The sequence below is a fragment of the Castor canadensis genome, chromosome 14 (genome assembly GCF_047511655.1).
Source record: "Castor canadensis chromosome 14, mCasCan1.hap1v2, whole genome shotgun sequence".
NCBI lineage: Eukaryota > Metazoa > Chordata > Mammalia > Rodentia > Castoridae > Castor > Castor canadensis.
Window position 1 is genome coordinate 98,183,907 of NC_133399.1, and position 27,898 is coordinate 98,211,804.

Below are 27,898 nucleotides of genomic sequence, written 5' to 3' on the forward strand. Positions count from 1 at the left end.
TATTATCCTTGTCTTATAGATAAGGAAACAAAGGCAGAGAAGTTCAAAGTCAGAATAAGCCAGAGATGAAACTTCATTTTCAATCCAGGCACTGTCTCCGAACCCATGCTCCTAAACTACATTCCTTTTCTGCCTAGGAAAACACAGATGAATGTATGTTCTAGGATGACCTCTGACAGATGCTGCTGGCTGGCCAATCAAAAGCCACCTTTAACTCCATATTCTACTATGCTCCTCCCACCATGAAGACTGATGCAATGCATAACAGTTGCTTTCCCAGCCCCTCTAGTATGGGCCATGTGAATGTGACCAAGGAGCTATAAGGAGAAATCGCTTAGACTTCTGGGTGAGAGTTTGCTTTCCGATAAAAGGGACACTCTGTCTAGCTACTTATTCTTAATCCTTCCTTGACATGGACATGATTCTTAAAGCTGCCACCCTGTGACATGGGGCAGGAGGCATGAAGACAAAGGGACAATATGCTAAGCCTGGGAGAAAGTCAAAAGTCAAAAAAACCCTGAGCTCTCCATGACACAATGAGCTGGGATCCAACCCTAAGACTTCCTACTATCTCTGGATTCTTAAATATGAATCATAAACATTGTTATACGTGAAGCTACTATTTATCAACTACTGTCATATATGGCTGAAAGCATTACTAACTGAACATGTTCCAATCTTAATAAAGAAGTAACAAGGTATAATAAAGAATCACATGCTAAGCATTATCTCTGAAGGCCACATGAGAGCTTACTAAGGGCATTTATTAATAAAAAGTCATCTGCATCACACATCGGTATATGCTCATGACATCAGGAGACTGAGTTAGATGCCATCCAAAGGGCATAGTGGTGCTAAAGTCCTATTCATTCTAAGAATTTATTACTTAATCTGTCTCTAAATTGCCTTGGCGGCAAGATTAAAATGTAAGAAAGAATTATTCCCAGTAAGAACAAGATTTAGTAAAATGATCTATAGGCAGTTTAAAAATAGATTCAGGGAGCCAGTGTAAGGCATGCTATTTAATAAAGCTGGAGCATGTACACAATGAGAGAAGTATGGAGGACAGTGTTTTCAGATGACTTGAAAGGAGACAAAAGGAGAAAAGGTGACGGGATCAGTTTCCTACAAATCTGAAGAAAGTGATACTACTGAGAAAATTCACTTGAGAAATAAATGAAGGAAAACCATTTCATCCACAAACCCTACATCTTCAACTAAAAAGGTGTTGTCTCAAATAAACTACATCAGTTTGCCAAAAAACACAGCACAGAGGCATACATGAGTCATCAGATCGGAAGAAAAAACAAAAGCAGAGAAAAGGTTCAAAGAGGCCAGAAAACAAGGCCTGCTCTACTGTTGTTAAGGGAAATAAAGAAAAAGAAACCTATGTGGGTTTATGAGTTTCCAAGTGGCTGTGTCCCATTTCTGATTTTTCAAAAGGCTTATAGGGACAGAGGCCACAAACCCTAGTAATACAACATTTTTTTTTAAATCATTCTGAAACTAATTTTTACTGAAATCAAACCAAACATGCCTCTTCAAAATATTTTAGGGAAACATAACTTTAATCTTAGAACTGGTCAGCTGAAACTAATGCTTCAGCCATGTTCTTCCAAGATTGTAGACTCATCCAAATAGGTAAGCCGTTCTCCAGAGGCTCTGGGGCCAAACTAACAAGTACCTTTGAGTAAAGAAAGACAACTCTGCATAAGGCCATGAGGATTTCTTAAATGGCCTTTTTCTTTTCTCCTTCTATTCTTTTTAGGGGAGTAGGAAGGCTACACTTCTAACTATGCAATCCAATCTTGGGGTGTGGGGGGTTATTTTCTTTCTTCGGTTCAGAGAAGTCATGATTGTCATGTTTTTTCCTAAGACCAAGTGTGAAATTCAAATTTTAAGTTAAAGCTCATACAGAAGGAAAAGCAAAGCAGCTGTAGGTGTATCTGTAAGTCACTTCACAAATGTTTTTCAATTGACCAGTAGTAACCGAACATGTTTAGCACTTCAGTATGCATACACATGGCAATGATTTGATCACGGTAACTAGTATGTAACTACCACCGTACACATTTATTTTCAAATATCCAATTCTCTACTGTCAACCACAGTTATCCTATGCATTGTGCTATAGAGTGTTAGAAGTAATTCCTCCATCCATCTGCGCCCCTCTACCTTCTACCCATCCTCTCTAGTCCCTTCCCTTCAAGTCCTTCCCAGGCTGTGGTAACTACTTTGCTCTTTGCTTCCATGAGCTCAATATTTTAGCACCCACAGATAAGTGAGAACACATACTATTTGTCTATGCCCAATTTCACTTAACATAATGTCCTCCAGTTATATCCCTGTTGCTACAAATGCCAGAAATTCTTTTTTTAAACAGTTGAATGAGATTCCACTACGTATACATACTGCATTTTCTCCATCCATCCATCCATCCATCCATTGATTTCATATCTGGCCTACTATGAAGAGTGCTGTAATAAACATGTGAGTGCAGATGTCTCTGACATACTGATTTCAGTTCCTTTGGCAATATACCCAGAAGTGGGATTGGTGGATCATATGGTAGTTCTATTTCTAGTTTTTTTTTGAGGAACCTCCAGAGTTTGTCACAATGACTCTACCTAATTTACTAAATCTAGAATTAAGGGACTGTATGAGAGTTCCACTTTCTCTACATCTTTGCCAGCATTTTTACGTATTTGTCTTTTTGGTAAGAGCCATTGTAACGGGCGAAACGCTTCATTGTTTTATTTGCATTTCTCTGATGATCAGTGCTGCTGAACATTTTTTCCATGCTTGTTGGCCATTTGCGTATTCTCTTTTGGTAAATGGCTTACTTAGGGCACTTGTCTATTTTTCTTCTTTTTCTCTCCCTCTTTCCATTTCCTACCCCTATCTCTAAGCCAGCCTCTACTACTCATTTTTTAATTGGATTTTTCTTTTTTTCTTCTTGATGTTGAGTTGTTTGAGTTCCTTATGCATTCTTGGTTATTAACCCCTCGTCTCAGTCTTTAAACTGTCTATTCCTTCTGTTGCTTGTTTTCTTTGCTGTATGGAACTTGCTGATGCAATCCCATTTGCTAATTTTCCCTGTTGTTGCCTGTGCTTTTGGGGTCATATCCAAAAAAATCCTTATAGACCAATGTTCTACAGTGTTTTCTCTACATTTTCTGTAAATCACATTTTAAAGGTCTAATGTACCAGAGACTAAAACATTTGATGATTAGTTTTTAAGTAGTCAAAGTTGACCAAATAATCTCATAAATGACATTAGGAGAGACACTGTTTGCTGCTTCCCTTCCTTCATGCTAATCAAACTGCATTTTTTAAAAAAATTAAGGCTGTCATTATGCCCAGCCCCATGAGAGGACATATGCTTTAAACCAGACATGCCAACCTTTGTCACTCTTCCTTACAGTCATGTAGGCTAGCTTTGGCCACTGACATTTAAGTAGAACACTTTTGTGATAGCAGCTATGCTATCCTGATAAAAAAAAAAAGGTAAAAAAGTGTCTGGAGATATATTAGCCATTTTGAAACCATAAAATAAACATGAAAATTTAAAAGCCAATGTGCTCATGAAAGCAGATGACAAATTTAGAAAGACTGTATGTCCTCATCAGCAACACTTCATATAGCCCATAACCACCCACCTGCATTTTTCCTAAGTGAGATGCAAGAATGGTTATACTGTTGAAACATTTGGTCAAGTTTTCTACAATTTGTAGCTGAAAGCATTCTTAACTAATAAAATCTTCAACACAGTTTGTTCTCAATCATAAAGAAACATTCCAACTGAGGTGAATATACAACTCCTATATTAATTTTATTTAGGAAAAACTTAGCTAATTAGTAAGTTTTGTGGTACCATCTCTTTGTTAGTGTTTTTCTCTGAATTGTCAGTGGATAATTGCTGGACATTAGTTCACAATTTGCTGCACTGAGGTTACATGATGAATAGTACGTCAATGACTGCTTTATTATTCCCACAGACAGTTTTACATTATTTACTCTCTATGGCTGGAGCACAATTCTTAGTCCTTCCCTATATGCTTACCACGTACAGGATACCTAAGAGTTTCTAAGAGACTCTTGAGTTAACCAAAAAAGCTGAGAGTTCTACACCAGTTATTCTAGAATTAAGATAGAGGAAAATTTTAAATCACGAATGAAATTTGATAATTAACTTATTTCCTTTTTCTAATATTCTACATTAATTCTGTAAGCAATCCATTTGCTCTATCTTCAGAATATACTCAGAATCACACCATTTTTCACTGCTTCTACCATTTCTAGCCTGAATTATTGTAAGTCACCTAACTGGTCTCTTTGCTTCCTTCTTTGCCCTCCATGTACACTCTTCTCAAAAGATAGCAATCTGTTAAAATGGAAGCTAAGAGTATGTTATCTATGCTCAAAATACTCCCATGCCTTCCTAGCCTTCAAAATCCATCATAATCCTAAACCCTTAAAATAGCCTAGAAAACTTTACTCTTTGCCAAGAGCTCCCTGCCCTGTGCCCAAACTCCATCACTGGTTTAATCTCTTAAAAGTTCCATCTGGGCTCACTGTAAGCCAGGGGTTCTGCCTCCTGGCTGTTTTTGAACATAGCAGGCACACTTTTCCTCTAGGACCTTTGGTGCTTGCTATTCTCCCTGCCCAAAAAAACTCTTCCCCCAGAAATCCACAAGGCTTTTCACCTTTCAGGAGTCACTCAAAAGTCACCTTCACACAGAGGCATCTAAATCTAACACTGCAACACCTTCTCATTTCATCGCTTTATTTTCTACTTAGCACTTCTCCCCCATCTAACAGCCTTCTATTGTATGTTTTATAAAAACCTTGTTTATTTCTCCTTTGCCTCCAAACACTAGATACCATCACAGAAGGTAAGGACCTTGTTTTTGTTTACTAACAGTATGTAATGAACAAATTTGTTGACTATATGAATGGAAAGAAGGAATAGATACGAGAAAATAAATTTACCCATATGTCATAGCACATATAGTCTAAATATTTTTTTATATATCTAGAATGTGGCAATTTCTCAGAAAATGAAAACAACATGGATGTAGACAGTGATGGTAGACACCTGTAAGTTCTTAACTCAGGGATGTCTGTGACACAGCATTACTTCCAGTGTTCCACAAATAATTAAGTTCTGACCCTGTCAGTTCCAAGGCTCATGAGCCACCACATGGCCAAGGCTTGTCACTTTCCTCTCCATGTCCACTTGCCCTCCTCTGTCAAGACGCCATGCTTAGCAAACCCTGCACAGGACTCTGAGTGCAGGCTGCTTTGCTGAGGCAAGGCTCTCTGCACAGACAGAAGAGTAGTTTATACCATACTTTGAGGTTCATAAAACACAGAACTATTTTATGATTATTTCTTATGGAGCAGTAAATGAAGAAAAGATTTTATTACACACTTTGAGCTTAGAAATAAAGTAAGAAATTGAACCATTATGCATGGACTTTGGTGGCTTGTCATTTTGATAGTGACTAGATCTCATTCTGCTATGAAGAGAAGCCTCTAAATTGAATCTTCTAACAAAAGTACACACTAACAAGATGAGGACTTAGCAAGAGCTATTTATACTTAGATTCTATCTGCCTGATCAATCTCACGTGCTAACTTATGTGTAATGTATCAAGCTCATGCTTATGGTTGGATACACACATAGGTACTAACCTAAGACTCTTAAGCCCCTGGGTCAGGGAATATTAGCCTCATCCCTATTCATACTGGATGGAGGGTGCTACTGGCCCTAAATCCATAATAACAATATTAAAATATTATACCTTTGATCTGACAATTTTTATAACCAGATGATAGAAAAGGGAGCATGAAGAAAAGGGAAGATGAAATAACAAAAAAGATGACATCTTAATTAATTTACCATCGTGCCACAAAGCTATCAGTACACAAAAATTAACATAGTCTGTGATAAGCCACATTAAAAATGAGATGGGATGGTCAAAAACCAGTCCAAAAGAAGCACTGTGGCAGTGAAAGTACAGTCTTACAGGGAGGTAGCCTACTGTTGACAACGTCACTAACTAATACTGTGGCTTTAATTCATTCTCCTAACCTATTACTCAGTCTTCACTATGTAGCCTGTTCAGGCATATGTCTTTCATTAAAAAGGCCAAAGAGAGTTTGTAAAAAGCTTTGGAGATGGCATTGAAGGTTTTGTCTTAGTGTCTGCTGACTCATTCTCACATGAACACCGAACAGTTTCACATGTGCACCACTGAGCATCCTTCCTCAGGAATACTTCGCCAGAGTGTATGATAACTCCACTATCACGAAAACAACTTGGGAAGGGATTTTTACCAGACCCAAGACCAGCAGCTACTCTCTGCCCCTAAATATCTGAATATTGTTTTCTGTGGCCCCACCGGCAAGCTCTCTCTTAAATTTCATTCTTAACATTATTTTCATGAAGTCTTTGGTGACTACCAAGACCTAAGGACAACTCAAATGCTTAATGGCTTCTTTTCCTATTAAAATATTTTCTTCAGTTTGTAACCTCCTTAATACATTTTTTTTTTTGCTGTACTTATTAAGTTGATCTTCAGTTACCTGTAAAAATTCTTCTCAAACATGTAGACAAAAAGATCTGTTTCACTAGCATGAATGCCTACCAGGGATGAATGAAAAATACTATGGCTAAGGCCATGTAAGGTCCTAGCTCGGTTGAATGTTAATTGCTTGCTGAAGAAAATCATGGCTACTGATATTCTTTGAAAAGAAGTTTAGTCACATCACATGTAGGCGTACATGCATCTGACAGTTGCTTTTCTCCTGAGTCCTGAATACCATTTCATATTTCATTTAATAGAATAGTGTCTCCTTCTGACCTCTGATACAGAAACACGAAAGTAACAAACCGAATGAAAATAAAACTGCGCTGTGATTTTAACTTACTACCCCTATTTGCATTCAGGCCTCACAGCTCCCACAGTCAAATCCTGAATACATTTTCTCCTGACATTTTGTTTTCTGATGCAGGGGTGAAAGCTGTCTTTAGACAAAATGAGCAGAAAACCAATAATGGCATGTATATAGCAAAGTACTTTTTGCTCCTAGATCTCTACACTGGAAAGCAAAGAAATAATCGCTAAATCAAAACAAGGAGCTTCTGAAGTAACTGCTTATTCAAATAAAAGTCTGTTCATCTCTACTCTGCCTTCTGAGGGGTCATGGGAAAACTGAGATGCTGACACTTTCTACTGAACCTCTTGGCTCACCTAACTCTGCCTGCTAACTTAAGAAAACAGACACACTCAAAACAGAGTTCTTAAATAAAAGCTCTGCTGGACTTAAGGTTTTCAAAAAGAAAAATCTGAAGTTCTTTCCCCCAAGCTACTCCCATATCAGGCTTCAGTATGCAGTAGTAACCCTCTGCCTATATATAGCAAATACTATACATTCTTAATGTGTATAGTTTGTATTCATGGCCTACTGGAAAAACCTAGGCAAGTGTGAATTTTCTGTTCTTCTGATTCAGTCTCCTTTCTGCTTTACTGTTCTCTAAATAAATGTTGTGACTTTAATTTCTGTTTTTTTAAATGATATAAGCAGAAGAGGTCAAAAGCTTGATACTAATAGAGACAAAAAGGAGTGTGTTTGTAGAAAGTGTTTTGAGAGATTCACCCGTCTCCATTCTATATGGTTCTGACCTCACCCCCAAGATATTCCTATGGCATCCATTTCATTCTGTGGAAGAAATTAAAATCAAAGGCCAAGGAGACTAAGGAACCTCCACAATTTCAGGCAGAGAAGATATAGAAACTAGGCTTCTGTCATGTCCACCTCAGAGAGAACTTTTGACTATGCAGATGTACTTCCCTTTCCCAGGTTACACTGACACACTGCCAGGGCCAAACTTGTTATATCCTGTATGGTTTCATTAAAGAAGAACATCCCAATCCTATAGCCAGGCCCTAGGGCCATCTTGCCCCCAACTTCCACCCTTTCCCAGAAAGGGTCTTCTCTTGCTTCCTTCTTCGAGAACTGCTTTACTACATAAATTCTTTAAGTTACTTAACTTCTTTTTCTTACAAAATGTTTTGCTACCCTGCCTACTCCAATCTAAATTCTTAATAATTTGAAGTCTGTAAGACTCTAAAGACAAGGCTGCTTGAATTTTTGTTTTCCTGAGTTCTAACTCTAGTCAGCCCAAATAAACTCCCTGTTTAATTTGTGCCTCAGATTCTCTGACAGGGAACAGGACCTTGTCTGTCTGCTGACCCAGCCCTGCTCTAACACCTCTAAAGAATACCCCATCTTCCTTGGACAGGAAGGAGGACTTAATGGTCCTGCTCCTGCCCTCATCAGGGCCCTCACTGGCTACGGGACTGACCAAGAAGCATGTGCTTTTGTCTTTGCCTTTGCCTGGGAGCACCATGACCTTTGTGGATGAGAAGAGGACTGGAGTTTGTAAAGAGTGTGTTAGATTCCTGCTGAGAATTTTTAAAACATTGCTACCACTTGCATTCTTTTTTCTTTGTTCCCCAAGCTCTTAAAATGCTTTCCTTAAACTCAGTCTTATATTTAGCATTGTTTTTCATGATTTTTAAAAAATTAAACTTAAAATTCTGAAAGTCCATAAAACTGACTTAGAAAATATCACATTTTGTCTTCTGGTGGTGGGGGAGGGAAACTCAAGAAATGAATTGTCCAGTTCCAACCCCACAAAGGAGGCAACCCTCGCTCAGTTTCTATTTCTTAAAGCACAGAATTTGTGTCCAGGCTGGTAAATAAGGCTTCTCTAATCCTGACTAGCTCTTCAGCAGATTTCATGGCCTCTCTATGCTGTCCAATATAGCAGCCACTACCCACAGGTGGCCATGGCACATAAGAAATGGGGCTAGTCTGAATTGAGATATGCCATAGGTATAAAATATACACTAGATTTTTAAGTCCTAGCATGAAAAAAGAATGCAAAATATCTCCATGACATTTTATATTAGCTACATGTTCAACTGATAGTTGGATGTACTGTGTTAAAAACAATTTACCACAATTAATTTCTCTGCTTCATTTTTTTTTTGAGGATATTTAGGCAAATTTTAAGTAAATGAAACACATTATTATGATTAGGTCACAGATTGCTTTATTTGGTAATTGTGTTTATACTGTTTGATCCACATCTTCCCCCATACTCTGACACCTGGTCAGAGCCCCCGCACCCTCTGTTGCTATGTGTTAGGCTTTTTTAGATTCGACATATAAATGATATCATACAACATTTGTATTTCGGTGTGTGATACATTTCATTTAAAGCAATGTTTTCCAGGCTCATCCATGTTGTTGCAAATGGCAGGATTTCCTTCCTTAAAGACTGAATAACATTAAATTATTTTTATTCATACATATACTGCTATGTCTTTATTCACTCATCTGCTGATAGTCACAGGTTGTTTCCATATATTGGCTATCATGAAAATGGGAGTGCAGATATCTCTTAGAGCTAGTAATTCATCCCCCGCCCCCCAATACATGCTCAGAAGTAGTAACTAGACCAAATGGTGATTCCATTTTTCATTGTTATTTTTTGGGTGGGACTGGAGTGTGAACTCAAGTCTTCACAGTTACAAGGCAGGTAAGGTACTCTACCACTTGAGCCACACCTCCAGTCTAACATTTTTAATTTTTTAAAAAAAGAAGTCTACATAGTGTTTTCTTTAATGAATATACCAATTTCTATTCAATGTATTAGGTTTCTTTATGTTCTCATCAAAACCCGTTATCTTTTGACCTTCTGATGACGGCTATCTTAACAGGTTTGAGGTGATATCCCATTCTAGTTCTGATTTGCATCTCCCTGGTAATTAGTCATGCTGAGCATAATTTCATATATATGGGGGACATATGTTATTTTTTACTGGTGGCACTGAGGTTTGAACTCAGGGCCTCATGCTTTCTAGGCAGGCACTCTACCACTTGAGCCACTGCACCTGCCCCTGTGAGACATTTGTATGTAACATTTGGTAGGCAAGGCTCTACTGCTTGAGCCACTCTACCAGCCCTGTAAGTAATATCTGGAAAAATGTCTATTGAGGTCCTTTATTCATTTTTAATAGAGCTATTTGTTTTTGTTTGTTTATATAGTTGTAAGACATCCTTGTATACTTTGCATATTACTCCCTTATTGAATATATGACTTGTATACATTCTTGCATTCTGCAGGCTATCTTTTCATTTTGTAGATTATTGTCTTTTTTGTGCAGGAACTTTTTAGTTTCGTGTAGTTCCACTTGTTTTTTTTTTTCTTCTGTTGCCTGTGCTTTTGGTATTTTACAAAACAAATGAACATTGCTAAGACTAACATTATGTAGCTTTCCCTATGTTTTCTTCTGTAGTTTTATACATTCATGTTGACTTTTTTAAATCTGCAGTCCATTTGGAGTTAATTTTTACATATAACATTGGCTAAGAACCCAACTGGACTTTGTTGCATATGGATATCCATCTTTCCAAGCATCAGTTTTTGAAGACTTTCCCCATTGTGTATTCTTGGAACCATTGTTGAAGATTAGTTGACAATCTATTCATGGGTTTATTCCTGGGGGCGGGGGAGAGGTCTCTCTTTTTTCCATATATATTTTCTTCTTTTCTTTTCAAGACAGGGTCTTACTACATTACCCAGGCTGGTACTGAACTCCTGAGATCAAGTTATTCTCCCACTTCAGACTCCTAAGTACTTAAGAATACAGGCACATTGCCACTATGCCTGGCTTATAATATATTTTGAAATCTGGACCTGTGATATCTCCAGTTTTGTTATTTTGCTCAAGATTATTTTGGCTATTCAGGGTCTTTTCTGGTTTCATATAAATTTGGGGATTTTATTGATTCTTGTGAAAAATGATATTGGGGTTTTGATAGGGATGTATTGAGTCTGTAGCTCACTTTGGGTTATATAAACATTTTAACAGTATTAATTCTTCCAGACCATGAACATTTGACATCTTTCTACTTATTGCATGGTATTTGTCTTCAATTTTTCTTGTTAATGTTTATATATATATATATATGTATATATATATATACACACACACATATGCACAAACACATATACATGATGCCAGTGTATATGGAATTGCTTCCTTAGTTTCCTTTTGGGATAGTTAACTGTTAGTGTATAGTGTATTTATTTTGTATCCTTCAATTTCACTGAATTCATTTAATTTTTTTTGTATGTGTGTGGATTCTTTAGGGTTTTCCATATGTAAGATAATGCCATTTGCAAAAAAGAGGTAACTTAAATTTCTCCTTTCTGACTTGGATTCGGTTCAGCTCCTTTTCTTACCTAGTTTCTCTAGCTATAACTGCCAGTACGATTATTGAAGAGAAGTAGCAACAGTGAACATCTTTGTTTTGTAACTGGTATTACCTCTGAGTATAATCCCAGCTGTGGTCTTGTGATATATGACTCTTACTCTGTTGTTCCAAAAGTACCTTTCTTGCATACCTGATTTGTTGAGAGTTTCAATCATAAAAGAACACTGAATTCTGTCAAATGCTTTTACTGCATCTATTGAGTTGATTGTATACTTTTTGTACTTCATTCTGTTGAAGTGTTGTATCACATTTATTAATTTGCATATATTGAAACAAATCCAAGGTGATTATGGTAAATGATCCTTTTAATGTGCTCCAGAATTCATTTTGTTGAGCATTTCTGAATCAATGTTCAACAGGATATTGACCAGTAATACTATTTTAATATTGTCCTGATTTGGTGTTAGCATCAGGGTTAGTCTCAGATCTTCCTTATTAACGTTTTGGAAGACCATGAGAAGGAATGAGATTAATTGTTCTTTAAGTGCATGATAAAGTTCAGTCATGAAACCATCAGGTCTTGGTCTTTGCTTTGATGGGAAATGTTTATTACTGAACTTATAATTTGCTCAGATTTTTTATTTCTTTATAATCCAGTCTTGCTGAGTTATATGTAGCTAGGATTTTATTCCTTTGTAGATTATCCAATCTGTAATTGACAGAGTAATCTCTTTTGAGGTTTTGTATTTCTGTGCTGCCAGTGGTAGTGTTTTCTCTTTCATTTCTGATTTTATTAAGGTCTTTGTTGTTTTTCTTGGCTTATTTTTTCAAAAAACAAACTTTTACTCTATTCACCTGTTTCTTTTAATTTTTAAGTCTAGGTATTAGAAAATTTAAAGTTGTAAGTGTGTGGTTCACAATATATTCCTATGAGAAAGTGCTAGGTCCTTCAATATACCAAAATTGAAGTATTCTTATCCTGTGTTTTAACACTCTTTGGGATCTTTGAGAATGAGCTAAGATAATAAGAAAATTGGTGTGAAATATGTCATTCTCCTCAGAGTTAGAATGAACTCTGCCAGATAGTTCACCTAATCCCACCTCATTTTTATAAACAGAAAACTGGGACACAGAAAAGGCAACGGTGTGCCAAATATATCAGAGTTAAGGCTAAAAATGGCCTTCTGACGCCTAGTCCAGTTCTTTTTCTAACTTTACTTTCTAAAAAAAATTTCTGATCATATTTGCCCATTGCCTTCAGATAGTACCTTGGCCGAAATGTATGATCCTCATCACAGCAGGCATTTCAGGAACTGATAAAAGAAGGATTTAGGGACAGGAAGTTACTTCAAGTAACATTCTTGGATGCTTATTCTGCCTTCACAGGTATGGCCCTAGTTTTTGCAATCATCTACTTAAAATATGGGTCAAGGAATCCTGTTACTAGGCTTCTCTTTCCTTCAAAGGCATGTATAATTATTTAGAAATTAAAATTCAGAGCTTCTTAGCCCTCTTTTATCATGTAATACAAAATGAAATTCCAAATGACAATGCAAGAATTATGTTTCTATTATTAACTAGAATGAGCTTCTAGACAACTGCTGATCTTAGGTCTCTAGCTTGTCACTCATAAGACAGCATTCTACTAAAAAAAATTTTAAATTTCCCCAAGAATCCTATTAACCTGTGCTATTTTGGCTCCTCAGATCCAAACACGTAACCACTTTTGTGACGTTGTATATAAAAGGGAATGACATTCAACTGCAAGCTGTATCCAGTTACTATGACTGAGAGTACTGCTACTAAACATCTTTAAGTAGGTTAATGGAACTTCCACTTGGTTTCACTAGGGAACAAAGGAGAAATAACTCCTATCTGTGTAATTTTATGATTAAGGCCATTTATAACTTAATTATGAGAAAATTTTGTTTCTTCAGTTGAGTTTGCCTTGTGGCAGCCAAGAAGGTGTTGAGATATGTCTTGCTTTGCTCCAGTGAAAGGAAAGATGGTCTATAACATGGTCCCTCCTGTGAAAATTACCAATCTAATGTTGACAAATAAAAAGTGGCCAATTAGAATTCATTCAAAAGGAGATATACTAAACCTACTGCTCACTGAATCATATATAACAAAATACCCAAGAGTAAAACTGAAACTTTACAACTTGAAATTTGTATTTTATGTGCTTCCAGGTATTAGCTACTTTGGGTTTCCCTAGCTACTATATGAAATATTTTTTTCCTCAAACACATCCATGTCATTTAAAATGCCAACAAAAACTAGAAATTCCGAAAAAGATGCATCTTGCTTCAAGAATGTCCCAGATTTTTTAGATTTAAAATATTCTAGTCCAAGACATTTTTTTCTTGTTACAGTGGGCATTTGTTGTTCCTAAAGTTAAGTTTCTCAGCCAGGTGGCTGATGTGGGCCCTGCTGTCTGAAGTCATGAGCATATGCTACTAAGGTCACAATTCAGAAGTAGGCCTGCAGTTAAACTCTAGTCCATTAAGGGGAGAAGGCTTTATCCTAAGTCTTTGGTTTCAGTCATGAGGGAACTAGACTCTCTTTTACCTGCTGGATCAGAACCAGAGAATACATAAATCTGGAAGTACCCTCCTTCTAATGCATAAAGGAATACATTTTCAACAGTTTTGTGCTGTTATAACAGAACACCTGAGACTGAGTATTTTTTAAAGAACAGAGACTTATTTGGCTCTTGGTTCTGGAGGCTGGGAATTCTAAGAGCGTGGGCCCTGGCACCCAGCAAGGTCCTTTGGGTTATGTTGTCATGGCAGAAGGTGGCAGGGCAAGAGAGGGGAAAAACGTCAGAGAGGGCAAGCTCAGTTTTCTAACAAATCCACTCTCACAATAACTATCCACTCCTGAGATAATGGCATTAATCCATTTGTGATGGTAAAGCCCTCATGATGTAATTATCTCTCATTAGGCTGCACCTCCCTACAATGCTGAATTGGGAATTAAGCTTTCAACACATGAATTTAAAACGTGTTTGATACATCTAATCTATTAAACACTATAGCTTAGCAACACAGTATACTGTAGATTGTTTACCTTCATAATTGTGCGTATCCTGGGCTCAGAAGGGTGGAGGCTGGGCTTCCAGTGTCCCAAGGGGCTCAGCACAGGAAGCAGCTCCCACTGAGAGAAGTCTCAGACTAGTGTCCCTCCATAACTGACATTGCATGCTGACAGTTTTATAGTTCTGGGACCTTTCCCTTGAGGCTTCAGTAGGCACTGCCCTCATGGGGACTGTTTGTGGTATAGGTGGAGGAAGCCATGTCCCCATAGCCACAGCATTTCATGCACCGGCACAGGCAGCACCATGTGGATGCTGCCAGGAGTTATGATTTATGCCTTCCAAGTGAAGGACCAAGTTGTACCTGGACCTGCTTATGCCCTGGCTGGGGTTGCTGGGGGTTTCTGCACTGAAATCCTGGGCACAGAGTCCTGAAGTGGTACAGGGCAGCAAATGTTAAGATTAGGTGGGTGCTTCTCTAGAGACTTTGCCTCAAGATCCTACTCTGGGGCTGAGATGGGAGGGACAGCCTGGAAGGTCTCTGAAATGACTTTGGGGTCTCTCTTCCATGGTCTCAATGGTTCCTTCCATCCACGGTGATCTCTTTAGCAAATGCTCACCTCACCATACCCAGTTTGCTCTCCTGAAGAGGCTGTTCTCCTGAAGAGGTGGCAAATTTTTTAAATTTTTCTGTTCTGCTTCCATTTTGATTGTAAATTCTGTCTTTAAATAATTTCTTTCCTCTTCTTGTTTCTCATTTCCACCTGACATCTCATAAAAATGGCTTTTACTGTCCATAGTTGAACCAACATTCTGATGAGCAGTCAAATAATCTCTAAGGAGTCTTGGAGTTTCTCTAGTCACCTGTTTTCTTCTTCTGAGCTCTCAACAAAACCACCCTTCATGTGAATAGAGGCTTTCTCCAGTATTCGTTTCTAAACTATTTCAGCCTCTACCCATTACCCAGCTCAAAGTCACTTCTACAGCTTTAGCTATTTGTTGCAGAAACAGTTGCAATTCTTTGTATCATTTTTTAAATCTTAGTCTGTTTTACATGGTTCTAACAGAATACCTGAGATTGGGTAATTCATAAAGAACAAAGCATTATGAGTATTCCTGCTCTATCATCCTAGAGTAGAAGGTTTGGGGGCAAAAAAAGGCAGGAGCAAAGCGAGGGAGGGCTGAACTCATTCATTATACCCTATCTCCCAACACCGTTGTATACTGCATTAAGTTTCTGACACATGATCCTTGTGTAACAAATTCAAACCATATCAAGACATCTGATTCCAAAGCTCATGTCCAAATATCCAACTAGAACTCAAAGCATACCCAACTGTCTGCAGCCTCTGTAACAGGAACTGCATACTCCACTAATACAAATATAGAAAGCTATCATACAAAGCCACATGTAATTCTGATGCCACAGTTTTTCAGCTGGCTGTACAATGGGAGCCTGTGATCAACCTGACCTTTCCACAGTCTCTCCTTATAAACCTTTCACAGCCAGGTCATGACTGTTTTATTACTTTTATTTTTGGCTTTGTTTATTCTCTTCTGTTTTTTGAAACAGGCTCTTGCTATGCAGCCCAGGCTGACCTGGAACTTGCTGGGTAGCCCAGACTAACCTAGAACTCACACTTCTCCTGCCTCTATCACCTGAGCGCTGGGAATACTGTCATGCAACACTCAGCTCTAGCCATTGTTTTTAACAGGTTTGGGCTGCTACATCTTCTCTCTCTTCCTCCAGCTCAACATGAGGATTAGCTACCCAACTACTGCAAACATCTTAATGTTGCATGAAAAATACCTTGGAACACATAATACTTTCTAATTGCTCTTGTTTTTTAAAACTAAAGAAACAAAGCCACAATACTGAGGCCAGTGACAATGGCATCAAAGGAGTTTCCTTAATGGTGCTACTTCTTTAAGCAATACAGGTGCTTCCCAGCCCAACTCAACATAATGTGTTGTGACTGGCCGGAGTTTTCTAAGTTTTTATGCCTGACACAAACCATCCATCTGTCCCCTTGATCTTGATAAACTTCCTAACATACCAGAAGCATCAATGAAAACATTTTAAAGTAAAACAGGAACTAAATGAAATAGAAATGAGTTAGTATTTAAGGATATGAGGCTATTTATGACATTTTTTCAGAAACTGGGAAAAAAACTCAATGTGGTTTTGTGATACTCAACAACTCTCTCAAAAGTAGAGTTGCTGGGTGCTGTTAGCTTATGCCTTTAATCCTAGCTACTTGGGAGAATTGCAGATTGATGCCAACCTTAGGTAGAAAGTTCCCGAGACCTTGTCTCAATGGAAAAGCTGGTTATGGTGGTACCTACCCATCATCCCAGCTACTGTGAGATACGTAAACAGAAGGATCTCAGTTCAGGCTAGGATGGACAGAAAAGGTAAAGCTTCTTTTCAAAACTACCCATAGTAAAAAAGGGCTAAAGGCTCAAACGGAGAGTGCTTGCCTACCACCACAAAGTCCTGAGTTTAAACCCAAAGACCACAGGGGGAAAAAAAAAAAGAAATGAGAGTCAATTTTATTTATTTTTTGACCAAATAAGTAAAAAATACAACTTCCCTTTCTTGCTCTATTATTATCCAGAGAGAGAAATGAAGGTTTACTGTTATAGTCCATTCTGAGTGAAGTTTGCTACTTTAAGCAAAAATGAATCCTTTTCTAACAGACTAACTGGACGTTTACTCATTTACTATAGATTTAAAAAAAAGTCCTGAAGCTCAGTTTACAGGAATCTTTAATTATTTACTATGAGTGAGGGCCTGGAGAATTTCTTAGGCATAGAAAGAGCTGTGAATTTGGTTCATGAAGAATTATTTGTACTCAAAGCAACTTATGATATAAACTGAATGCACAAACATAGGAGGACTCCTGGTGTTAGTACTAACAGCTTAATATTCTGCCAAAAGGAGAGCTTTTTTTTTTTTTTACCAAGACTTGTGAAAATTAAAAGAAGTGCTCAGAAACAAGGGAGACATCTCAATGATGACCTACCAAAGAACAGATGCGAGAGGTAATCCCTGCCTGCAGTTCCTCATGAGGAAAACAGACAGGATTGACGTCCTCCTCCTCCTCCTGCTGCCACTGCCCATCTGAGGGCTCCCACTGCAATGCAGACATGACTGTCTGCTCTCACCTGCCTACCAGATTTGCTCTCAGGTGAGTTTCTGACCCTATAAAAAGAATTACTACTAAGCTTTCTCAGAGAATAACTTCTTCTGATGTTATCTTTTATACAAAATGCTAAAATTTACTACATCACTCAACAAATAAATATCAAGCACTCAGACAATATTCTAGGACCCGGGGATGGAGCTGTGAAAAAAATAAAGGAAAATGACCACTAGCTCACTGTTCAGGGAATGAAACAGCCTGCTCAGGGAATGTTGCTTATAAAGCAAAACATGCTATACAAGGACCCTCGAGGCACGTGCTCCCAGCAGATCAATTCTGGTGGCTGGATTTACAGCAAAGCAGGCTCTGTATGATGCATGACTTCAATTTTCATTTAAGTTAGTAAAAAAATCATGGTTCACTTTTCCAAAAGCATTCCTTTTTAGATGACATCCTTACAGAGCAAGGTCCTCCTCTACCTTCCTTGTAGACACAGGTTAATGCAGTTTAACAGAAAAACAATATGCTTGACATATTAGTGTGAGTCTTATTTTAATGAGTCGAGGGTCTGGAATGCGATTTTCATGTTCTGTGAGAAGACAATCTGATGAAAGCAAGACTTAATTCCCTCAAAGCTGGTCTAGCTTCATGCCAGGAAATGAAAACACTAGCTCTTGCTGGGCTACATTTTCAGGAAAAGGGCACCACAGAAGGTCCTCGAGCAGGGCATGCACCTACCAGTGGCCATCGTTCCATGATTGTGCAGCTGCCCTCACTTCCTGGGGACATGTTCTTCCCTTTCAGAGTCAAGGGCTCAAAGCTGAGGGCTGAAAGCAGGGGACTGAGGTGTTCAGAAATTTAATTAGAATGTGTGAAATAAAACGGATCTATGGCTTAAAGCTACTCCAGAAGTGTGAAGAATAATGATTGTTTTTGAGAACTCCCATTTCCCAAGAACGAACACGCCTGGGGAAAGATGAACTGCTTATTTTTGTTGTTGTTATTATTTCCTTTTAAATATTTTTTCAAGTGTTTTGCTAGTAAGGCTTCCATAGCTTTTGCTAACAAACTTTTGCCTTTACAAACAGAGATTTCTCCTTATATATTCATTTGACCAGAGCAAAGACTTGCTTGACCATGGAGAAAACTAATACATGGATCTGCAGTGGAAGTGCCATCTTTTCTATTTAAAGCCACATTCTTGACATTGTAAGTCAAGAAGTGATTTATTAAGGCCTCTTTGAAATCCTGCTCAATTCAGCAGAAAGCACAGGCTGGAAGGAAACTTGAGGTCCTTGTGCTACAAGACAGATTAGCGTAATTTAGTACAAAGCATATTGTGGCAAGTTCTACAGCAGATTAATCCCAGCTGGTAGGTGTAGAATAGGGGTTTCAAGGAGTTTCTGGCAGAAATGCAGGTGATGGGAAGAGCATTTGAGGCAGAAGGAAGCAGATGAACAAGGGCATAAAAGGGTGTTTGGGGAGAACAGGCAAAAATGGCACAGAAGTATGTAGAGGCTGCTGCTGGGAGGACCCAGTTACAAATCCTCTCAGATTCACACTGGAATTTCAATCAGAAGGTAAATGGAGGTGGGTGGCTTATGAAGGGGACCCCAGGGCAGCTGTTGAACACAGCAATGACATCAACTGGGTTGAGCTTCAGAAAAACAACTGGAAAAGGATGTAGGATGAACTGAAGAAAGGAGAAACAGCAGTAGTCAACCACCAGGCAAAAGTGTGATCTGAGAAAGCCAGATTGAATGAGAGGACTCAACAAAGCAATGACAGTGGTAGGGTAGGGGCAAGTGGGAGACTCTGCAGAGGTGGGTTAGGATTTGTGTGCTCACAAATCTAAGAGGAAGCAGGACAGTGTGATGGGAATGAAGGAGAATAGTAAGTGGAATGAAAGGAGGGTGCTGCACTGAATAAGCACAGCTACAGATGGATTCAGCACATGCAACAGAAAAACATACGGCAGAAGTTGAAAAATAATGGATTCTTTCTGTTTTGGATTGTATGCTACCTATTTTTTTGAAGACACTAAAGATGGTGACTAAGAAGGACTTGGAGAATCTGGACACTAATTTAGGAGAAAACTTAGCCATTTGGAAACATTTGGAAATATATTGCTTTCACCTTGCTTCTAAATTTTCTGCTTTACCACACCATAACACATGGGGCCTCACCATTCTTTCTAATAAACAAATAACCACACTCATTAAAGCATATGAATGCACCACACTTAATTTATTAATCCCTTTCTGAAGGGCAGTGAGTAGCAGGAAGAAGAATGCACTGGTGTCACTTAATAGCAAAAATGTGCAGGAAAAGCTGATGCTTCACATCTCCATGTAGCTCATTTTCTCTGCTATGTTTTTTTTTTTTTCCTCACTCAAACCCTCCTGGAAAAGACAGAGGGACATGAAAAGCAGCTGTCTATCTTGCAGGTCCCTCCATTGTTCTTTTCTTTTAATTGTAGACACTTTTCCAATGAGGCAGGCTATTTGCTTTCAAGTTTATAAACTGGTTGTCACTCTTTGATGTTTACTTGGAACTAAACAGAATCACAAACCTAAGGGGCCACCAGGACCAGTGCTATGCTAGGAGGTCCAGCCAAGACCAAGGTAAGCTCTCCACCATTACAGTAACTGTTGAAAGGTTTCTGCCTCAGGGATGAATTGTAAAACAAGCATTTATTAACATCTAGGTTCACTATACCTCAAACTCCAGGTAGTGCTCTTTCAGCTTGTACTCATCTACATCCTTGGCTTTAACCTTCTTGTCAGGGGGATATGAGCGGTGCTCAGCCAGCTCGGTCGTAATCTGCTTCAGCTTGCTTTCATGGGACTTCAGCTGTTCCTCCTGTAGGAAATAGTCATTTAGTGTGCAAAAAATAAATCAATAAGTATGTATAAAGTGCTTTTAAAAATCCCTACGTCGAATGCCTAATTCATAAAAATAGTTCAGTGTCTCTGTTTCTACGTCATTCCAACTTCATGTCAGCATTACTATATTCTTTCCTGGGATGGCAACTAAGGCCCTCCTCCCTAACTAGGCCCCTTATGACAAAGTCAAAGTGCTTCAGAGCTCTCTATTAGCAGTAACTGTCACTGAGCTGGACCAGGCCTCTTAAGAGAAACTCTGACAGGCAAGTCACCAGATGAACAATTAAGTGCCTAGCCTTAAAGCCATACAACTTAGCTTCTCCATTTCATTCACTCAGCAATGCTGCCAATCCCTCTCACTCCCAATCTAGCATATTGAATGAGCATGTATCAGCACATTTTTTTCCTCCTTTTTGAGATGAAAACAGGTCCTCTCTGAAACCTATCAGAAGGTATTTGAAAAAAATATGCAGCTGTTTTTCCTCTCCAAAGTAGCAGAGAATTCTCACTTCCTTCAACCTTTGACCCAAAGTAGTCATTCAATTCTAATGTCATTGTTGAACGATTACCACCTGAACAGCATTAGTATAGGTGCCAGGCACCAATGTAACACACAGCTGATTCTACACCACAGAATGCCCATTCTAGGGTACCATTCATACCACTTTAGCAGTAAGCTACCTAAAAAGATATGCTACTGAGCTCTCTTTGAAACATGGAAACATTCTTGAAACAAAGATACTTGAATTCTTTTGCATTTTTAAAAATTCATTTACTCATATGTGCATACATTGTTTGGGCCATTTCTCCCTCCCAGCATCTCATTTTTTTTTTTTTTGGTGGCACTGGGGTTTGAACTCAGGGCCTCACACTTGCTAGGCAGGTGCTCTACCACTTGAACCACTCCACCAGCCCTTCTTTTGCATTCTAAACTTGTGTAACTGCTTACTTTTCTATCTTCTCATGTAAATTATCTAAGATCTTGAGCATGAATTTCACATGTACAATACAAAATAAATGAATGAAGGCAAACAAAGAGAAACTGATTTATTTTTTTTTATTTTTTTATTTTTTGGGAAGTTTTTTTTTTTTTTTTTTCATTTTTCTTTTATTATTCATATGTGCATACAAGGCTTGGTTTATTTCTCCCCCCTGCCCCCACCCCCTCCCTTACCACCCACTCCACCCCCTCCCGCTCCCCCCCTCAATACCCAGCAGAAACTATTTTGCCCTTATTTCTAATTTTGTTGTAGAGAGAGTATAAGCAATAATAGGAAGGAACAAGGGGTTTTGCTGGTTGAGATAAGGATAGCTATACAGGGCATTGACTCACATTGATTTCCTGTGCGTGGGTGTTACCTTCTAGGTTAATTCTTTTTAATCTAACCTTTTCTCTAGTTCCTGGTCTCCTTTTCCTATTGGCCTCAGTTGCTTTAAGGTATCTGCTTTAGTTTCTCTGCATTAAGGGCAACAAATGCTAGCTAGTTTTTTAGGTGTCTTACCTATCCTCACCCCTCCCTTGTGTGCTCTCGCTTTTATCATGTGCTCATAGTCCAATCCCCTGTTGTGTTTGCCCTTGATCTAATGTCCACATATGAGGGAGAACATACGATTTTTGGTCTTTTGAGCCAGGCTAACCTCACTCAGAATGATGTTCTCCAATTCCATCCATTTACCAGCGAATGATAACATTTCGTTCTTCTTCATGGCTGCATAAAATTCCATTGTGTATAGATACCACATTTTCTTAATCCATTCGTCAGTGCTGGGGCATCTTGGCTGTTTCCATAACTTGGCTATTGTGAATAGTGCCGCAATAAACATGGATGTGCAGGTGCCTCTGGAGTAACAGTCTTTTGGGTATATCCCCAAGAGTGGTATTGCTGGATCAAATGGTAGATCGATGTCCAGCTTTTTAAGTAGCCTCCAAATTTTTTTCCAGAGTGGTTGTACTAGTCTACATTCCCACCAACAGTGTAAGAGGGTTCCTTTTTCCCCGCATCCTCGCCAACACCTGTTGTTGGTGGTGTTGCTGATGATGGCTATTCTAACAGGGGTGAGGTGGAATCTTAGTGTGGTTTTAATTTGCATTTCCTTTATTGCTAGAGATGGTGAGCATTTTTTCATGTGTTTTCTGGCCATTTGAATTTCTTCTTTTGAGAAAGTTCTGTTTAGTTCACATGCCCATTTCTTTATTGGTTCATTAGTTTTGGGAGAATTTAGTTTTTTAAGTTCCCTGTATATTCTGGTTATCAGTCCTTTGTCTGATGTATACTTGGCAAATATTTTCTCCCACTCTGTGGGTGTTCTCTTCAGTTTAGAGACCATTTCTTTTGATGAACAGAAGCTTTTTAGTTTTATGAGGTCCCATTTATCTATGCTATCTCTTAGTTGCTGTGCTGCTGGCGTTTCATTGAGAAAGTTCTTACCTATACTTACTAACTCCAGAGTATTTCCTACTCTTTCTTGTATCAACTTAAGAATTTGGGGTCTGATATTAAGATCCTTGATCCATTTTGAGTTAATCTTGGTAGAGAAACTGATTTAAATAGGAGATAAATATTTTATATAACATCAACATAATTTTAGCATCAAAAATTTTTCTTGCAGAGTGAGGGAACTAATTTAAAAACCACCAGAAAATTAGAAATTATGGACATTAAATTAAGATTATATAACATCATTGAAAAATTTTTAAAAAGGTATGCAGAAATAATGAGTCACATATAGTATCTTAGGAACTTCTGTAATAGTGTACATCTTAAAAGCCAAACAATGAAAACAAATTCCAAGTCTACAGCCATCAAAATAGAAGAAAAAAATAATAAAAAGAAAAAAAGCAGAGTATACTGGGCAAAAACTGAACAAAAGAGGTGGCAGAAAAATAAGCAGTGAATGAATGAATGAAAGATATGACATTAATTTTAAAATACCAATTAAGACAAAAGAAACAAGTCTCTGGAAAATGTGGGGGAAATAAAAAGATATCTACTCTGAGACTTTAGAAAGGTTATACATTTCCAAACCCATCATTCATACATCAATAATGCTGGAAGTCAGTGAAAATTCTTCAGGGAGCCTTTGTATATTATTTCTCATTCATCTATTATATTCTCCTATGGAGACTACAGACAATGTTATGGATGAATGTGTCTCTCCAAAATTCTTATGCTGAAGCCCTAACCCCCTACATAGCTGTACTTGAAAACTGGGACTCTAATGATTATAATTAAAGTTAAATGAAGTCATAGGATGGGGTCCTGACATACAGGATTATTGTCCTTAGAAGAAGGAACACCAGACAGTAGAATCTTTATGTGCAAAGGAAAGGCCAGGTGAAGACACATCAAGAAGCCAGCCATCTACAGCCCAACAGGGAACGATCACCAGACTCTGACCCTGCTGGCACTCTGATCTTGGCCTTCTAGTCTCCAGACTGAGAAAAGAAATGCCTGCTGTCTAAGTCACCCATTGTATAGTATTTTCTTATGGCATCCTGAGCTGACTGTACACTATCAATAGTTTTAATTTCTATCAAAATTGCTTTCCATGTGTATCTACCACAACTTAATAGAATTTTTTGGTAAAAATATTTGGTGACTAAATTACTTTGAAGGATTAAAAACATGTATTTTTCTAATTTTTAAATAAAAAAGCCCTATTGAATGGTACATACACACATACACACACACGTATACACACGCTCTAGGCTCCTGCCTCTACCCAATGCCTACATATGTATTACAATTTTGTTGAAGGATTATTAGGATGTTTCTAGCTTTACTTATTTATTTTTGCTATTATAAATGATATCATGATATACATTCTTATACATGTCTTAGTGAATATGAGGAAGAATTTTTCCACAGTAAATCACCGAGTTATCACATTGTACCCCATAAATATATAATTATTTGTCAATTGAAAATTTACAGATTTAATTTTTTCCTTTTCATATAGCACTTTGACTTTGAAGGAAATTTTATATTCTTTAAAAATTTAAGGGCTGGTGGAATGACTCAAGTGGTAGAGTGCCTGCCTAGCAAGCATGAAGCCCTGAGTTCAAACCCTAGTACCGCCAAAAAACAGCAAAAAAAAAATTAACTTTAAATTGGGTGCTGGTGGCTCATGCCTGTAATCCTAGCTACTCAGGAAGCAGAGATCAGGATGACAGTGGTTTGAAGACAGAGTAGGCAAACAGTTCGTGAGACCCTATCTCGAAAATATCCAACACACAAAAAAAGGGTTGACAGAGTGGCTTAAGGCTCCAGCACTGGAGTGCTTGCTTATGAAGTGTGAGGCCCTGATTTCAAACTCTATTACCATGGGAAAAAACCCCAGAACTTTATTTATTTATTTACATATTTATGAATGACACAGGGGTCTTGCTATGTTGCCTAGGCTGGCCTCAGACCCCTGGACTCTGTAGATCTTCCTGACTTAGCCCCCCCAAGTAATTGAGACTATAGATGCACATCACCACACCTGGCTTTATAATTTTGATTAGTACTTATTAATTAAAATTTCGCCACATGCGTACAATATGCAGCAATCAAATCTAGCCTCCACTGGCTCCTTCTCAACCTCTAGTAATCACTGTTCTAACATTCAGGTTGACTCTTTCAACTTCTACATATGACAGAGAACGTATATTATATTTCTTTGTGTCTGGCTTATTTAACTTAACATAATATCCTCTAGTTCCTTCCATGTTGCTGCAAATGACAGGATTTCACTCTTCTCTATGGCTCAGTAACGTTCTGTTGTGTATATGCAGCACATCACTCATCCACTGATGGGCATATCTTAGCTACTGTGAACCATAAACACGCACATTAAGTATCACTTTGGAATGCTGACTGCATTTTCTTTGGATATACACCAGAAGTGAGACAGATGGACAGGTGAGATTGGGGGACATTATTAACTCACCTTATAACCACTCGCAAATGCTTTGGTCAGTATAAAAGGGGGTCCTAAATAGATCCTGAAGGGGGCCAACTACATTTGGAGAGCTACACTAGAAGGAGGCAAAAAACTTGAATTTTCAAACTAGTATCTCTACCCCAAACAGAAGACAAATGTGCCCTGGCAACGCTGTCATGAAAAACAACTAGAGAAGGTGACTCCTACAAATAAGAGCTTTTCAGGAAGAACCATGCGGAACTGACAATGATCAATTCTAATAATTGAGGTTAATATGTTATGGACAGAAGACAAGAATAAATTAAAGCAAAACTCACAAATGACAGAGCGTTGAACCAATGTGTCTTAAAAGTACCAATTATTTAATTGAATGCTCCTTTTTTCCTAACGCTGTTTATCTTTTTCTTACAGCATGGTACTCACATTGTTGCAACATACAATTAATAAACTGAAGTTATCAAAGAGGTTCTGGTATTTAGGAGAGGCATGGCCAGGTTGAAGGGGTGCATAGAGAAAGGACAAAAGGAGATGAGTGCACCTTAACCTTGGAGGACATTTGACAATGTCACGCCATACTATATTCATTACCTTTGAAAATTAAATGCCATTCTGCCATGTAAGTTCAGCAGGTTTGGTCCTTTTCTACTCCTAAGAGCATAGTATGAACTACACAGTAATAGCAATGCTCATACAGTAAGAATGCAATACCTGTTAATACAAACTATGAATGAAAAATGAAACAATCTTTCCTGAAACCATGTCTCCTCTTTTCTTCTTACTAGTTTTTCTGTTTCTCAGAACTTATGGCAAGATTTGGGGACATTCTCTATCCCCAGTTCCACACTCATTCCATTCCTCTGTCAAAGACCAACATGGTTTCTGTTCCTATCACTCCACCAAAACCATGTGTGACCCTGTGATATCCCCACCAATTAACACAAGTTATTTTTTAATAATAAAATTTTACTTGACCACACCCCCTTCTTTTTGGTGGTACAGTAAACACTCAATAAAACGAATGAATGAAAACCTTTCTAGCAAGCCAGGATATCACCCTAACATTAGCCAGTTATTGAAAAATTATGAACTGCTAAAAAAAAAAAAATAGGCAAACATGACCAAGGTGTAAACCCAGTAGCTTGTACTTTGCTCCATTCATATAATATGACCTAACATGGTCAGGTCTCTCATCTGTCCTCAAAATAAGGCACACTTTTAAATAAAAATAAGATTACAAGGTATCTTTCCAAGTGCAAAGCTCCATCACAGTGACTTACCTGAGATAATTTTGTGGTAGTGGCAGGCAGAAGTGGGCGGCTGAACTTCTTCTGGGAGCCAATGGCAGCTGGAAATGGAGGTGCAGAAAACACAGCTGCAACACAATTGATTTTGTTTATCCATCCTTGCATTTCCTCCAGACTCCTAGGAGAAACAGATACATTTACGTTCGGATATTTCTACATCTAAGTGCAACACAATTTGACTATTTCTTATTACTTATTAAAATGGCACCTAAAATAATTTATTCCTCTTGGTATGAAACTTCCTTAGAGACTAAGATTCTCAGCAGTGAGCACCATGGCAGTGAAAGGTTCTAGAACCCATGGATATTGTAGTGGAAGACTATGATTATCTTTCTGGTTACAAAAGGAGAAAAATAAATATATTTACTACATCGCTACTTTCTATGTGATACTAGTTGGTCAAAAAAATTCATCTCTTTTAACCAGATACGTTTATTTTACAATCTAACTGAGACCACACCCTGGTACAGGGAACATAAAAGTGTACGTCCACTGTGGAAAAAAAAATTGAAGGTTTCTTCAAAAAATTATAAATTCACCACACAACCTAGTAAATTCTACAGCTAAGTAGGTACCTAAGAGAGGAAAAAAACCCATAGCTATACAAAGATTTGTATGTCTAATATTTACAGCATTTTTATATCCTACAAATCAACTAGTGAATGGATAAGTAATTTTGTAAAACCCACACAATCAAATAATATTCACCAAAAAAAGTGTGAAGTACTAGAAGGATGGAAAATTCCCTGCCCCCACCCAAACTATGCTAAGTGAAAGAAGCTAGGCACAAAAGTCCATATATGATATGATTCCATTTACATGAGATGTTCAAAAAGGCAATGTTACAGAGATAAAAAGTAGATTAGTGGATTAGTGGGTGTCTGGGGCTGGGATAAGAATGGGGACTGATTGCAAAATGGGTGAGGGCATCTCTTTGGAATAATGAAAGTGCTCCAAAATTGGACTGTGCACCATTCCGTAAATTTACTAAAAATCACTGAAATATACATTAAAAATAGGTAAGATTTCATGGCATATAAGACTTCATGAGACTGTTAAAAAATTCATGTGAGAGGAGGTGGAAAACATCTGATGTCATGATTCTATTTTTAATTTATATTGTCATTATCCCCCAAAGCTCTCACTGATAGCACTTAACAAAAATTGACATATTCATACATGAGTGGTAGAATAGTCATGAATCAAGAAAGATTATCTGCCAGGTATATGGTTAATAAACAAAAAGAAAAGATGTTATCCAAATCTAAATCCCAGTAACCTGAGACCAGAGTAGATATCAGC

General features: G+C 38.0%; 1 protein-coding gene and 1 non-coding gene across 11 annotated transcripts in view; both read right to left on the minus strand.

The window, feature by feature from the left end:
- Window positions 1-27,898, minus strand: part of Psd3 (pleckstrin and Sec7 domain containing 3) — a 498,369-nt gene that overhangs the window by 9,469 nt on the left and 461,002 nt on the right. For all 10 annotated transcript variants that reach the window (XM_074055085.1, XM_074055084.1, XM_074055086.1 and 7 more), the window contains 2 exons: window positions 26,570-26,714; window positions 20,200-20,343 (listed from right to left, as the gene is read on the minus strand). In XM_074055085.1, the coding sequence (XP_073911186.1) occupies window positions 20,200-20,343; window positions 26,570-26,714 (289 nt within the window). The remainder of the gene's footprint in view (window positions 1-20,199; window positions 20,344-26,569; window positions 26,715-27,898) is intronic.
- On the minus strand, window positions 9,900-9,972 carry Trnas-aga (transfer RNA serine (anticodon AGA)). Its single transcript has one exon. It is a non-coding gene; the product is annotated as a tRNA-Ser (tRNA).